General features: G+C 37.5%; 1 protein-coding gene across 3 annotated transcripts in view; it reads right to left on the bottom strand.

The window, feature by feature from the left end:
• Positions 1–1,652: 1,652 nt before the first annotated feature.
• pitpnm3 (PITPNM family member 3) overlaps positions 1,653–15,421 on the bottom strand; it is a 111,543-nt gene continuing 97,774 nt past the window's right edge. For all 3 annotated transcript variants that reach the window (XM_041995176.1, XM_041995177.1, XM_041995178.1), the window contains 10 exons: positions 15,139–15,336; positions 14,843–14,991; positions 10,788–10,904; positions 8,726–8,842; positions 8,510–8,658; positions 8,179–8,328; positions 6,647–6,830; positions 6,336–6,464; positions 5,846–6,238; positions 1,653–4,261 (listed from right to left, as the gene is read on the bottom strand). In XM_041995176.1, the coding sequence (XP_041851110.1) occupies positions 5,915–6,238; positions 6,336–6,464; positions 6,647–6,830; positions 8,179–8,328; positions 8,510–8,658; positions 8,726–8,842; positions 10,788–10,904; positions 14,843–14,991; positions 15,139–15,336 (1,517 nt within the window). In that variant the 3' untranslated portion in view covers positions 1,653–4,261; positions 5,846–5,914. The remainder of the gene's footprint in view (positions 4,262–5,845; positions 6,239–6,335; positions 6,465–6,646; positions 6,831–8,178; positions 8,329–8,509; positions 8,659–8,725; positions 8,843–10,787; positions 10,905–14,842; positions 14,992–15,138; positions 15,337–15,421) is intronic.

The following is a 15,421-nucleotide window of genomic DNA, read 5'->3' as shown; positions in this document are numbered from 1 at the left end:
ACAATGAAGTTTTACACCCTGGTGTTGTAATGCAATGGCTGGATCCAAGGAGCAGACAGAACTCTGTAGGAAAAGTTGAGTGTTCCGTTACAAAGTTCTGAATACTGGTAAATCAGTTCTTGGGAAGTTTGATGGCGATTAATATGTGAATGAGTAGGCAGATAGCAGTTCAAAGTCTGGGGCTGATAACGCTGACGGCACAGATCTGACCCAGACAGGAAATCCAAACCCCGGTAAGAGGCAGCTGGTAGGTTCCTCCAAACAGGTGAGTAGGTCCAGGTTCTTTGTGGCAATCTTGATCCAGGTGAGGCAGACTATACAGACTACAGCTGGGCACTATTAAACAAAATCACTATTAAACAAGACTGGACTGAAACACGACTAGTACTAGACATAAATCATGGCCAGATGTTACCATGTGGGTTAACTCAAAACTCTGGTGACTAGCAGATGAGAAACCAGGGTTGATAAAGCTGCAGGTAGATGAGCAGATGAGAAACAGCTGAGTTGAGAGCACCTGGCAGAGCAGAACCACACCTACTCACACACACACACACACACACACACACACACACACACACACACACACACACACACACACACACACACACACACAGACACACACACAGAGGTAAAAACGAGACAGACACAGGAAGGGAAAGGGGCAGGGGAGAACAGGAGAAATACAAAACCCCAGGGTTCATGACACATCATCCTTGTCCCAGGAGCTCTGATGTACTTATTACCAATAATTTCTGATTTCTAAAGCAACAGAAACTTGTGAATGCAAGTTTTATTGGAAATTCCTCTGTATTAGTATACACTTACACTATTATAACAAAAATATAAATAACAAAATGATGTCTAGTTGAAGGTATGCAGGAGTTATCTGACTTTCAGCTGTTTTCTCTGGGTGTGTTAGGCTTTGAAAATTTGATTTCATATAATTTTATTTAGACTAACACATTTAAATGCCCTCTCTGTTGTATGTTTTCTTTTAAATGAGGCAAAATACAGAGGTTGCTTGGACCAGTTGGCTCTAAGTGTACCTAAGCTGGTTACATTTCAAAGGTCTGATTTTGGTTGAACTAACACAAACATTTGTTTATATTTTCACATGTGTCAGTGAAGCTTCACAACGCTGCCAGCATGGCTATTTTCTCTCCAACCATGCTGGACTGAATTCAAAAGTTATTCTCTACTTTGAAAGCAGTAAACACAATTTACTATATATAATAAATAAGTACAATTTTAAAAGTGGGATAGATTTGTGAGTTCCAGAAATCGGTGACTTCTTCTGTGGTATGAGCTGATGCCCAGTAGTGATGACTGATTTGTCCAGCAATCAGTGCTGGCTCATAGCCTTTATTTGATTAAATAAGAGTGTTACTGTGATTACAGTGGGAAACAGAGTAAAGCCCAAAACTTAGGCTGAAAACATGACTGGTCGATTCCTTAATGTCTGTAATTTGTCAATGCTAAAACAAACAGACTGATTTATGGTGAGACCCATAAGTTCTGTGGGTGAATGTAAATAAGAGTAAGTTAACTCTGACTTTTCTTATCTAAAGTTTTACTTTCATCTCAGCATTATATTGTGGATTTAATATAAAAAAAAAAAAAAGAATAAAACACTCCTGTAACAGAGCTTAGTCCTTCAACTCTGAAATATCTTTATTTATGCAATATGAAAGATGAACTGAGTCTAATAAACACAACAACAAATTCATTATCACAGATCTGTACAAAACAATGATCTTTGCAGCAGTTAATTTAATAAAGTTCTTTTCATTAGTCAAGAGGCCTGAGTAAAATATTAGAACCAGTAACATGTCATACATTGTTAATAAATGGCAAATAAGCTCATTCCCAAACAGTTAAGTCATGGTGTTTGAATACTTCTAATTAAATGATATGAGGCATATCAAAGTTCTTTGTATAATCCCAGAAATTCAAATTATGATTTTTTTATTAGTTGTATGTTTATTATCTAAGAATAAAACAAAATTCATACCATTAAAACTAGAAATAATTGTCTGATTTGCATTGAGATTTTTACTGTTGAAAACTTTTTTTTCCCCAGATAAAAGTGGTTAACATAATTTTCCATGAATTTTTACTCACTTAAGCATAGATAAATACTTGTTAAGAGTACCACAAACATGACAGTTGATAGCCAATAATGAACAATATCAAATAATTAGCATGCACACAGCATTTAACCATTAGACTGTTAATTGCCATTTATTAGCTTTTGTGTGTTTAAATGCTTTCCAGCTTAAATATTTCACTCCTTCAGTGTATCATAATGGCATTTAAGATGTTGTGTGTTTGTTATGCAGACTAGTATGGTCTGTTTAATTTATGATTGGACATTGACTGGAATGATAGTTTGGTTTCTTGGAGAACAATGTTGTAGCAATAATCATCTAAATGCAGAACAAAATTAAGTATTTAACTGTTGTTTTACAATATTATATAGTTATAAAGGAATGCTAATAGCTGCACTGCAATTACAGGGGTGGCACAATAGGGAATCATACATACTCAGGAGTAATCAAATAACTAATTACTGTACTACATAGGGGGTGGAGGAGGTGAGAGAAAAAGAGTTAAAGATAGCTCCCACCTGGATTGCAAGTTCTGCTTTGCTATGCACGCTTATCCCTGCACGCTAAGAACTCATAAGCCCCTTTTCTTTAATAGCAGGTATAAAAAACTGCGACCGAGTAATCCTCTGACACACTGCTTCAATCCAGTGCTAAAAAAATACACACTCTGTTCTGAAAAACCGGCAGTAGTGAGCTGCAGCGATACCATGCAGACATGTCAACATTGGTTTCCCTGTGTCCTCTCATTCCTATAATGAGGCCTATACTCATCATAACTGTCCTAATGTTGTCTGTAAATGTAACTATACACCATCATACTCGCACACATACTCAGGCAGGCATATAGACTATCTAAAACATGTTAAATATCAACAACATAAAATGCACTTTGTCATAAATGACAGGTAAAACTTAATACTTTGGTCAAACAAATCTTTCTGATTCTCTGCATAACATCAAATACAATTTAAGGCAAAAATCAACATCTGAGCAAATTAAATGAAAGCTTCAAAAACATTGAAAATATTTGTATTTACAGTATTTCTCAATAAAAAAAAATATGTTCAACTTGCACAGGTTTTCAAACATAACCACATAAGACTTAATTTAACTTCAAGTGCACACGACAGCGTCAGATTTCAGCACATATCTATTGGTTTCAGTGCAGCTGTAACAAATTTCAGTGCAACTGGCATTGAGTGCACAATATCCTCCAAGCTACTGCTACTACCAAACAGCTAAACGAATGTTGCCAATAAAGCTTTTTACACTGCCATTGTTATTTTCTGATGGAAGTATTTCTCATCATGTTTTCACATCTGTCAGTCTGTAAACATTTAGCTTTTTCTTCTCAGTAACTGTATTTAATCAGTCATTGCAGTGACCTACAAGCAGCAGAAAACAAATTTACAAATGCAATACAATGCAACTCTTTGTTTCTGGAGCTGCTGCAGTTTAGTGCAAATGTGACCTCAGGAGCTGAGCTGCACATTCCACAGCCTTTAAATGACTGCAGAACTGAGGTGGCTGTCAGAAAGCATGTTCTGCCTGACGGATTAAGGGGTGCGAAGTTTGTGGTTTGAGGGGGAGTAGTAAGCTGACCACAAGGAAAACATCAAAAAGTGAGGGTAAAATGGTGCCAGAAGTTGAATGCATCAGGGTTTCGGACTTCAGAGATCATGTAGTCTAACCCAGAATATTATAGTGGTTGTATCCAGAGGCCCTCACTGGGGCTTTTGTGTGCTGAGTATTTACATCAGCAGAGCTTGCGATGGAATCAGTCAACATGGCTGCATGTCAGCACAGCACTCTGAATCGGACCAAAGTGTTGTGTAGCATCTGGTTATCTGTTGCTCAGACTGGAACAAGGTGTTCAAAGCTTCAATGTAACCATCATCATCTCATTTTTTCATGCTTTGGAGCATGTGTGTGCACATAAATACACTGTGCATAAGATAATGGTCTTAAGTACATTCTTCAGATTTTACATTTAGAATTTGAGGTTGACACAGATATTTGTGGAAAAAAATGCTTGTTGGAATACCAAATTTTATCCACAAAGTAGGTCAAGGAAAGGTCCACATAGGAGGAAAAGTGTAGAGGACATAAAGCTGGGTTCAATGTACAGAGTACAGAAAAGAGACGTGCCACTGTGAAATGAGAAAAGAAAACAAGTTAAGTCACAGGTTTGAAGAAAAATTAGCACATTAACAGTATTTACTGTGACACAGCTACAATCTTCATAACTGAACAGCTAATATTTCCAGATCTTTAAGCGAGTGGATTTCAAGCACTGGAGGATGTTATAGTTGGACCTTACATATTTTCTAACATGCAAATTTGCATTCAGTTCTGCTAGGGAACTGCTGCTAATAATAGCATCTGTTGTGCGGGTTGCCACAGGGATATCAAATATTGAGAAAAGGGGGGGGGCTAACTGCCATTTTTCTTCTTTTTTTTTAAATTTATTTATTTATTTCCTGGTCTGTTCTTTTTTATGTGCTCTTAGAGTTATCTGTCTATGAAAATAATAATGACTCTTTCACTGTGACATATCAGATAAACCACAGAACATAATTTAATGATGTGGAAGTTTATTGACTTTGCCGGAACTCAGCAGTAGTGAGCAAAATCAATCTGTATTTACGTCAGAGCTCTGCAGAGACTTAAGTTCTCAAAGGCTTAAGAGACAACGCAATAAAGTAAAGAGTGAAAAGCTTCATTATCCACCCATGATGTATTAATGTTATACAAATGTTTACTGGCATCATTTTGCAGGTTTCACAATCAACCACAACATTAAAACCAACCGTTTAATATTGAGTAGGTCCTTGTTTTATCTGACCAGTCCAAGATCATCTGGGGACGTCTTGGAGTATCTGCTACTGGGACATTAAGAATACATCCTTTGGTCCACATAGGTTGTAGGTTGGGGTCATGGCTTCCATCAGTTGACATCAGATTAGTTGCACAGCATTACAATAAAAGCAGTGCTGCTCATACTAACAGTGGTTTTAATCTTGTGGCTGATTTATGAACTATATGTGATATTCTTAAATTGAAATAATCACATTTTTTTCTTTTTAGCTGATGCTTAGTTGAAGAAGTGAGTGCACATTTAAAACAAAAATATAAAGAATTTTACTTTGCACATTAGACACTTTTTACATTTTATCAATTTTTTTCTGTCCCTGTAATATAATCAGGGGTTGTGAAAGTGTAACTCTTTTACATGTGTGGTGTGGCACTCATTTAAAATAAATAAATGATTAAATAAATAAAATAAAATAAAAAACTGAATCTACATGTTTAGTTCAGGTTACTTGTAAGAGCCCATGCTTGGGATTAAAATTTATAATGATGCACCTTCTCTTTCATGAGTCTGCCAAGTTTACATAAACAAATCTGTCAACAGTATTTTGCTGTATTTACTTATTTTAGAACTTGAAATAACTTGAATTATAAAATACAGACTAAAACACTACATGAGGCATAGCATATTGCTTTGGACTATACATCATTAGAGGAATCTTACTAATATATGATTTGGGGTCAGATATAAATATCTGTATTAGTCATCAGATAATGTCATATATATGTATATATATATATATATATATATATATATATATGTATATGTATATGTATATATATATATGTATATGTATAATGCAAAAACATTAGTATTAATAATCATCCTCAATATGTTCCAAAATTACAGTATAATATATCACCTTGGTCCTGGATGCTAATTCCCATTTTTTCCTTTTCTCTCCAACAATCCCTCCATCTCTTTCTTGATGTCAGGGAGTGGTATCTCCACGATGCATGGCAGCCCGGCCCCATGCACTTTGTCCACCTCCTCCTCCTCCTCCACCATGGTCCTTATCTGACTCTGGCTGGCTCTGAGCTCGCTCAGGCTTGGGGTTGGGTGTGCACGGTGGATCAGGCTGTTGGACCGACATGGTCCTGCGCAGGTGGGTGCGTTTACACAAGAAGTCAGGCTTTGCTGAGAGACCAAATGAACCTTTTCTTAAAACCATACGAACTGAAGGAGATTTCTTGGGTCTGGCTCTGTGTCCAAACTGAAGTGTGGAGAGGTGAGCTGCATAACCTTCACTAAGAAACTAGATGACAAAGAGATTAAACAATTAGAAAACTTCACCCTTTAAAGTTAAATAGAGAAAGAAAAACACCAAGAAATACCACTAAGGAAGCGCTTACCTGGCACTGATTCTGGTATTTCTTTGAAGGTCTGCCAACAATATAAATCTGTGAGGGGCTGAGGCCTAGCATGTTGTAAACGGAGATGTCCTTCATGGAGCCATAAGCAGAGTTGATCTTAATGTGACACTGGTGAGAGAAAAAAGCAGTCAATCGGAGATGTGTTTAGCATTTCAAATGCAATAATGTGCGCAAGAGTAATGTCGGACACAAAGACCTCAGTGTAGGGAAACAAAATGCGTCAGGTGCTGAAGAGGAAAGATTAAGTGCATCTCGTAATGTCAGAGAGATAGTTTGTCTCTGAGGTGTACCTCCTGTATGAGGTTCCGGAGGAAGATGGTCTTCTGTCGCAGGGGATCATGAACCAGGCCTTCTGAAAAGAAGATCATCCCGTGGGGGAAATTGTGCTGCGAGAGCCAAGACACCACACGTTGCTTCTGCATATCAGGACGGCCTGTGATGTAGATGATAAGATACCCAAGATCCTGCCAATGTCTGCAGGTGAATACAGAACCAAACACACCCAAGTGATCCATTTTGACCAGGTTATGCATTATTATGAAGATGTTTAAAGGTTTAAAGTATGCAGTTCACATGGATCATGTTCAGCAATAAGGGTTAGTACAGACACACACACACACACAAGCAAACACAAAAATCCATTTTTATTTGAATGTGAATGCCTTTTTTTCAATTTCATAGTCAAATCAATAGAAAATCTTACAAAAAGTTTACTCCTTAAAATGTTATTATTACTGTAAGGAATTCTTTGGAGGCCAAATTTTATATAATCAAGAAATATTTTCCTACTGCCTCACATAGAGCTCTAAATTCCCTCTGATCAATATTAACATTTGGTGTGTTGCTCCACTCCAGCTATTATATGAAGTCAAATAGGTGACTATAAAAGAGAGATGATGCAACACAGTGATGTGATGCATGCAGTGTACATTACTCATTTTAAAAGGCTGATCTATAACACAACCCAGCTGCTTGCTGTGAGCATAGCTACAGCTGATTTGCTTGACGATAACATCTGTGATTCAATCTATGCTTCCATCGATAACTCCAACTGTATTTACCCCTGCATTGGTTCTGTTACAGATATGTTAAAAAGACATCACGGGAGTTCTCGAATGCAGCTTTAGTAACTGCTGCATGCACTCTGTGTCACAAGCATTAAAAGATAATGTGTCACAGTCATAATCATGACAATACAGCTGCAGTCATAGTGATAGTTGTGTCATCCCAAGATCAGATACACTGCTTCTCAGCAGCGAGCGAACTACTGAGCCTGCTCCTCTAGTTTTCATCTTAAATCTTCTGGCTGAGAGATAAAACCGAGCGCACCAACTCTTATTGTGCAAAAGAAATGCAAAAGCACTGTAAAGTAACAAAAAAGTGAAAAAAGATCTTGCTATGACCTTTCAAGGGCTTCAACTATGACCATAAATAATGCAGAATACCATATATTTTTTGTTTTTTACAACTCCTTGGCACTCTTTTTAAATGACTACACCAGGTCACTAAATATAGGAAGACTAGCTTTTTTCCTTTAATTGTTTATGCTCTCTCTGGATTTAAATTTTTATTGTCTGAAATACAAAATATGAATCAAGCCATTCTGAATAATTTGCCCTTCCCTTTATATCTGTGAAAGACAAAAACAGTTCCTGTAATTACTAAAACCACAATTGTATTTATTTTTTCACATCTTGATTGCTCTGAATGGAAAATAAATCTCAGTACAACAGTTCACACATTTACAGTTAAATTCCTACATTTTGGTAGCTCATGCACATCTAATAATATACATGCACATGCAAAGCTTGCAATCATTTACCTGACAACATCAACAGCTCCAGCGCGGACCTTGGGATCACTGCCCATAATGGACACACTAGCAGCAAAAGATCCATCGATACTGAAGACCACACACTCCATGCCCCGTGGCAACACAGTCAGGTAGGCCTCTGCACTGGTTTGATCCCCTCTTGGGGTTGAAAAAGAGTTAAGTGATGAATAAAAAAATATACATAGTATACATGTTTATTACTCTGCTCGCTTTACCAACAATCTCACTTACAAATATAGAGCATCGATATAGCAGTGAATTCAACTGCACTCTCCCTGTCTGTGTGTTGCTACATCATATGTGCTACATGGATGCTTACTTGACAACCATTTTTACTGGATATACTCCCAGACCAAGCTTCTTGCTCTTGGGTATGGTGTACATGACTCTACCACTGCTGTTGGTCACCTCTGTGTCAAAGTGCACCCAGCGGCTAGACTGAGGTTGTGTCATCAACAGGATGTCAACCTGAGGAGAGCAGAGTCATTTAACATGTAGAAGTCAGTCTGTGGTGATAATGTGATAATGTTTTTACCTTTTCTCCAGTCAGAGTGACCATGTCCAAGGGGCCATACATGAAGCGACCAACCAGAGTCTGGGGTCCATCTTCTGTAGCGATGACATCGTTCACTCTGTGGTTGGCCGTGACATTCTACATTAAGGACAAGAAGGAGCACAAAATTGGTTAATATCAGGGCAGGCTTAAATCTAATTGTTAAAGTTGCTTTGAAAGCTAAAAAAGAAACACACACAAACATCCTTTTTTTCTAAAATGGAATCCATGTGTATGAAAAGACAAATCTAAACTTTTTTATATATTTCTTTTTTCCTGAGTATCCAGTTTGAGATACTTTTTGTTGATTCCTATTTGTTATTGAGTTTTGATTCCCATCCTTGTCAGCGACCCAGGTCAAAGTGATAAAAGAACTTATCAGCAGCACCAGCTTATCATTGGCAAGGACATAGTGTCCACCAGTCTTGCTGTATAGTCTGAATTTCTTCCTATTTTCTGAGCCAAAAGAGAAAACAGCTATAAGAATATTCCATTTGGAATTTTGTTCATTGTTCTGGTTACATTAAATGGCTGACATGACATTTTGTTTGCTTAAAAAAGGTATACTTGTCATTGACAACGCTAGATAATGAAGTGTCTGAACCAAATAAACAAAATACTGAATAGAAAATAATGCTAATGCGATCAACTACACTGATGTTGTATTTTACTGTTTTTCCACACAAGCTAATCACAATTGATCTAAAGGATGTGACACCTAACAAGGAAGCTCAGCATTTCCAGCTGCTCTCCTACATTAGCTTTGTCAACAGTTAATTGTCTGTCAGCACGAGGTCTCACTGATTCTGAGACAACAGGCCTTCAGAAGTGCATGCACATACACAAAATAAAGAAAAAAAACTGCCTGCAGCTTTCAAACAGGCCTTAATGTGTTCAAAATCTAGTTACATTTATATAAAACAATTCAGCAATCTGTGTGGTCACATGTGCAAACAAAAGGAACAAGCCACATGTGGCTCAGTGTCCCCATCTACTCAAAGGAAAACATGTAAATGATATGAGTTACCAAGACTGTGTAAGAGCAGTGCACAAGCAACAACAACCACTTTAGTTTACTCACTCCAGCTGTGACAACAACCTCACATCCAACTAAGATCCCAAGTGTCGCCTAACAGTTTAACTGCGGCAGTCATGCTGGGTGTGCACCAACTCAATCAGACCTGCCCTGATTCTGACTGTATTCAGGAGCAACAGCTTCAAGGACTGACATCAGAAACACATCACTTAGCTGAGGTGAGGCGTGATCAAGATGACACTGAACAAAGAAAACCTAGATCGAATATAGCTATGTTTCCATGGTGTTCTGCTTTTACAGTTTTATTTATAGCCTCGGGAAAAGCAGGCAGTGACTAACTTTGTCCCTTTTACACAAAAAATAGAAATATGACCTTGATTGTTCGACTTGGCAGGACTTAAATGCATCCGGTAATTGAGTGTATATCCAAGACTCAAGGTAAAAGTGTGGGAGTATTTCAATAATTTCAGACCGAAGCGTAAAATTACAACAATGTCAGCATGTACAATAACTATATTTTTAGCTTAAGGTAAATGGAGAGCCATAGAAGCAGCCTGAGAGATGATATATTATGTGTTTAGACATTGAGGAAAAAAGTATGGTTATGTACATGAAGGGCTGTGTTTTACGTACTGAAATTAGGTTGTTGCCATTGTCATTTAGTCTGCAGCCTGTTTCATAACTCAGTTATTATGATGTAAACGTTTTAAATTCCTGAATTGTGCCTTTATCCAAAAGTCTGGAGAAAAATCCTCCTCTTCTTTTTACTCTTTAAAGGCAGAACAGCAGTTCCTAAACTGAATGTGTTAATGTGACTGGGCATAACTCAGAGAATGAGAGACACCTTGGAGACAGTTTCCTAGATGGTGTGATATTCTGTGACTTTGTAAAAATATTCATGAGTTGGTTCAATTGGTATAATCAGCCCATCGTGGAAATGGGGGCCATGGGCTTCTATATGTCGACTTATCAACCACAATTCACATTACTGTAGAAACCAAAAAGAACCCTTAGTTTGACATGTGTCCTCCTTCTGAGCCATTTTTCACGCGGGCTGGATGGAGAGAACGGAGCTGAGTCCAAGTGGTCGGCTTCCTGGGTCTTCACACAGTCACATCGCATGAGCTGTAAAACACACACAACGAAAAAACAGTTGTCTCTAAGTAATGATAATAGTCTTAGCTGATGCACTGAAGAATACAACAGACAATAATAATGTGCAAGGTTTGTCATCTGCAGCTTTAAAACTAAATTTGCAGCTGTGTTGAAGGATCATAAATCACAAATCATAGAAAGCAGCAAGAGCCACTCTGGAAGAGATTAAGGGTTAAGATTTATTTGCATTTTTTACTTTTAGAAAATTACTGCTCACTACTTGAAACAACAGTTTGACAAAAACATCAAACTTGGATTGAAGAAAGTACAGGAATTAGCTTGCTTCCAAGAAATTACTTTCTGTAGTTACACAAAGCTTCAAGCAACACTGACAACTGGATTGTCTCTCCTGTTCCCGTTTTGTTTTGTAACAAAGATGCAGCAGGCAGTAAGCGAGTGAAAACATTCATCTTTTTTACTGTGCTTGGAGCTCTGCCTAGTCATGGCATAAGAGTATCTTTTTCCTGAGAGCTTTTAAAATTGATATAATGGGATAAATTTATTTTAAGTTATTTTGTTTGTTTGTTTTATTTTGCTAAAATAAGCCTCCTAATCCTTCTTCTTCTCCTCATCACCACCCTGACTTTGGGAGCGAGAAACTTCAAAGTGGTTTAATGAGTAGATGTAACAATAAATAATCCCAGAGCTCAAAGTTTAACTCACGTTTCAGTGCTAGAAATATAATGTATGCACCATAAGACTGTTCCCATTAAGGGTTGTCCATATGGCTGGACATTTAACATGCTGCAGACCTTAATAGATTCTAACCACCTGACACAGATTTTAATCTGACTTTTGCAGAGTGAAGTCGTGACCTTTTACATTTATTCATAAACCAGCCAAAACTGCATAATCAGAATCAGATTTTTCATATTTTAGTCATATAAAGAATGTCTTACGAAGTGCTTTCATTTTGTCTAAGGCTCAGCTGCGATGTGTGACATGAATCTTGAACAGCCTACAAAAACAGTTTGATTTTGCCCTGTTCTACAGACCACTGCACACGTTTTATAGGTTTGAGCATCACTCATCACAGCTCAATCAATTGACTTTTATATGCCTGTTTTCAGCTGTAATAGCACATCATGTGACTTAGAACTAGCCAGACAATAGACAAGCTGCAAACCCTATTCTATAACATTTGGGATACTGTGTAAATTGTTAATTAAAACAGAATTCAAACAATGCCTAATCTAATTAAACAATATTTTATTCATCATAGAACATAGAAAACATATCAAAAGTCAAAGTGAGAGATTTTATTACTTCATGAAAAATACCTCATCTTGCATTTGATTGCATCAACACATGTCGGAACAGAACCACGTTTAACATCTGTGAACTGAGACCAGGTGATGGACTTTAGGGAGAGGAAAGTTGTCCAAGTCTTGTCTGATTTAGGACTCTAGCTTTTAAATAGTCCTGGTACTTCTTTGTTGTGTTTTGTGTCTAATGATATACAGAATGTTTTTATTGAATGAAAGGTCTGAATTGCAGGCAGATCTCTTAAACAGACTCATCTATTAGGAAGCCATATTGCTTTAAGATATGTTGTGATATGTTTATATTTTTCAGCACTGATTTTGTTTCCAGGTATACAAGATGCCATTTCCGTTGGCACTAACCCCATGCCATCAGATATTTAAAGTTTTGAATGGAGATAACATGCTGGATGGTCCCTCTATTCCTTAGTCCAGACGACACAGTGTCCATGATTTCCAAAATGAATTTCAGATTCTGATTTCTCTAACCACAGTTTTCTACTTTACTTCAGGCCATTTTAAATTAATTTTGGCCCAGACAAGATGGCCGCCGTTCTGGATCATTTTCACATATGGGATCTTCTTTGCATGATATAGTTTACAGACAGTTATTTCTGAGCCTGTACACTGATTTCCAAGACAGGATAATGCCTGTTTTTTAATGCTGTGCAGCATAAGAACCTGAAGATCATGGGTAACCAGTACTAATTTTCATCCATGTTACTTGGTGGTCCAGGGATGTCTCCAGATTATCTGAATATTTTTTTGATATTATGTTCTATAATTGATATAATATTCAAAGTTTTTCTAATATTACATTAAGAAACATCATTCTGAAATTGCTTAACAAGTTGTAAACACATGTTGTTCAGATTACTGCCAATCTTTACTTTTGAGAGACTCTGCCCCTCTGAGGTGCTCTTTTGTATAATCTAATTTTGTCCAAACTTTTTTTTTTTTTTTCCATTTTTTATCTGGTCTGCAACTAGACTTGGTGGTACTTATTCCAGATGCCATATGTGCAACAGGAACCCTTCAGTCTCCTGTTTTAGTGTTGTGTTGTTTGACAGACTAGACCAGGGCTACTCAATTCGGTCCTACGAGGGCCGCAATCCAGCAGGTTTTCCATGTATCCCTGCACCAACACACCTGAGTCAAATTAATGAGTCATTGTGTAGAACCTGATTGGCTGTTAGAGCCACCTAATTTGACTCAGGTGTGTTGGTGCAGGGATACATGGAAAACCTGCTGGATTGCGGCCCTCGTAGGACCGAATTGAGTAGCCCTGGACTAGACAATATTATTAAACTAATATCTGTTCCACAAGCCAAGTAATTTTGTTCAACAAATTGGCCAAACATAAAAGCAAAACCTCAGAGTTGCATTTCATTAGCTTAGATTAAGACTGTCAACTAAAAAATCATTCAGGATGCAGAATCTGCAAAGTGCTGAATATTAAAACCAGACTTGTGGATGGAAAGGGTATTGGTACTAAGATCTTTTAGAATTGTGCATCAGAGCCAAATTAACTGGCTTGTGATGTTCCTGAAATACTAGTTCATGGGGCTCTTTTCATTCTTTGAAAACAATAGCTGGACTTTAACAACAATAATTTTGTTGCTTTTGTCCTTATGTCTTATGGAAATGACCCTTAATTGCTGAATATATAAAATGTGCTGTACTAATAAACTTTCATTGCTTTGTAGATTAGGAGCAGATTTACTCCAAGATATTAAGAGCTGAAATAAAGACAATTTCTGTCCATTATTCCAACTATCAAACCTCCTAAAATTTGTGTTGGTGTTTTCTTTTAAAGGTTTTACTGTTGTATAAAGTATTAAAAAAGACATCATATTTATGTGCTTAATGGTTTGATTAATTCTAACATGTGTAATCTATTTTTGAGATTGATCCACTGACCTTTTGTCCAAGCTTTTAAACCACCACTTCACCATTTTGAATCAATTCTGTGCAACCATGTGTGTTCATGTAAAGATAAAGGATTGTAAGTCTGACAAATTATAGTATTCAATCACCATCATGAAATTCTGTGGGTCCCTTAGTGCTATGGTTTGTGTTTGGTTATTTAAACAGGAGAGACTGGAAGGACAAACCTCAGATAAACCAGCATGTCCTCTGTCTTATAAAGAGAATGTGCAGTTTACTGTACAGTAAGGATGACATTGGCATCTGTCTGAAGCCAATGACATGAACTAATATGTCTATAATAATTTTATAAGTCAAATTATGTTATGATTCAATATCTTTCTCTGAAATACAGAGAAGAACTATTGAGCATGATTTGGGGGTATGATTTTCCAAAAATCTAAATGCAACATTATCTTCTGGGGAAGCATCGCGTTTTCATACACAACCAAATTTCTACCACTAGATAGAACAAGGAGCTGTATGCACATGTATGACCTAAAAGCTTTTCATGGAGCAAATACATTTACAGAATCTCTCTACCTTGGCTTAAAGTCCTCCCTGCAAATCCTATTGCTCTGTTAAGTAATTAGGCACTTGCATTTACTCATTGCATGTTAATTTCATCAGTGTTTGTGTGTGAGTAATAGAGAATGTCTCTTCAAGTCTGCAGAATTTACTGGGATGAAAATAATAACGCTGTCAGCAGGGCTCCTCTACCTGTCGGAGAACAAAAGCAGCAACATCAGTGGATTCCCAGTAGGAGGCGTGAAAAAGGTGAGGCAGAGCCACTGTTGGAAATGCAGTCAGCACATCTGGGCAGTACAGAGCATAGTCCAGCCTCTTTGAGCCCCACCAACTACTGGAAACTGAAGCACAAACATAATAAAGTAAGACAACCGTGGCAAAATCTGAGGTGAATTCAAAATCGATAAATTCTCATCAGCAGAAAGTTGCCTCCGTGAGGTAAATGAAAGACAAAAGTACAGTCGTTTCTGTCATACCCCCCCACTTACTATTAGTGATAGTGTTTCCCAGTTGACCCATAGAGCAAGCTGAAAGTTCACTTTCCACACTGGTCACACTGGTTCGACGACCTCCCCCATCTCCCCTTCTTCCTTCAGTTTTCATCTCAGAGGACTGCTCTGGAGCTTTACCTCCATGAGGCTGCTCACCTTCCAAAAACACACTTGGATGTCCTTGGATATTATCCGCTATGAAAAGCAAGAGAAGAGATGTGGACAAATGGAGAGAAAAGGGGAGAAATGCTTTGATCATATGACAACTGACTAGGCTGAA

The sequence above is a fragment of the Melanotaenia boesemani genome, chromosome 9 (assembly GCF_017639745.1).
Source record: "Melanotaenia boesemani isolate fMelBoe1 chromosome 9, fMelBoe1.pri, whole genome shotgun sequence".
Lineage (NCBI taxonomy): Eukaryota > Metazoa > Chordata > Actinopteri > Atheriniformes > Melanotaeniidae > Melanotaenia > Melanotaenia boesemani.
The sequence above is the reverse complement of the archived record's forward strand: the minus strand, read 5'-3'. Positions and strand labels throughout refer to the sequence as shown.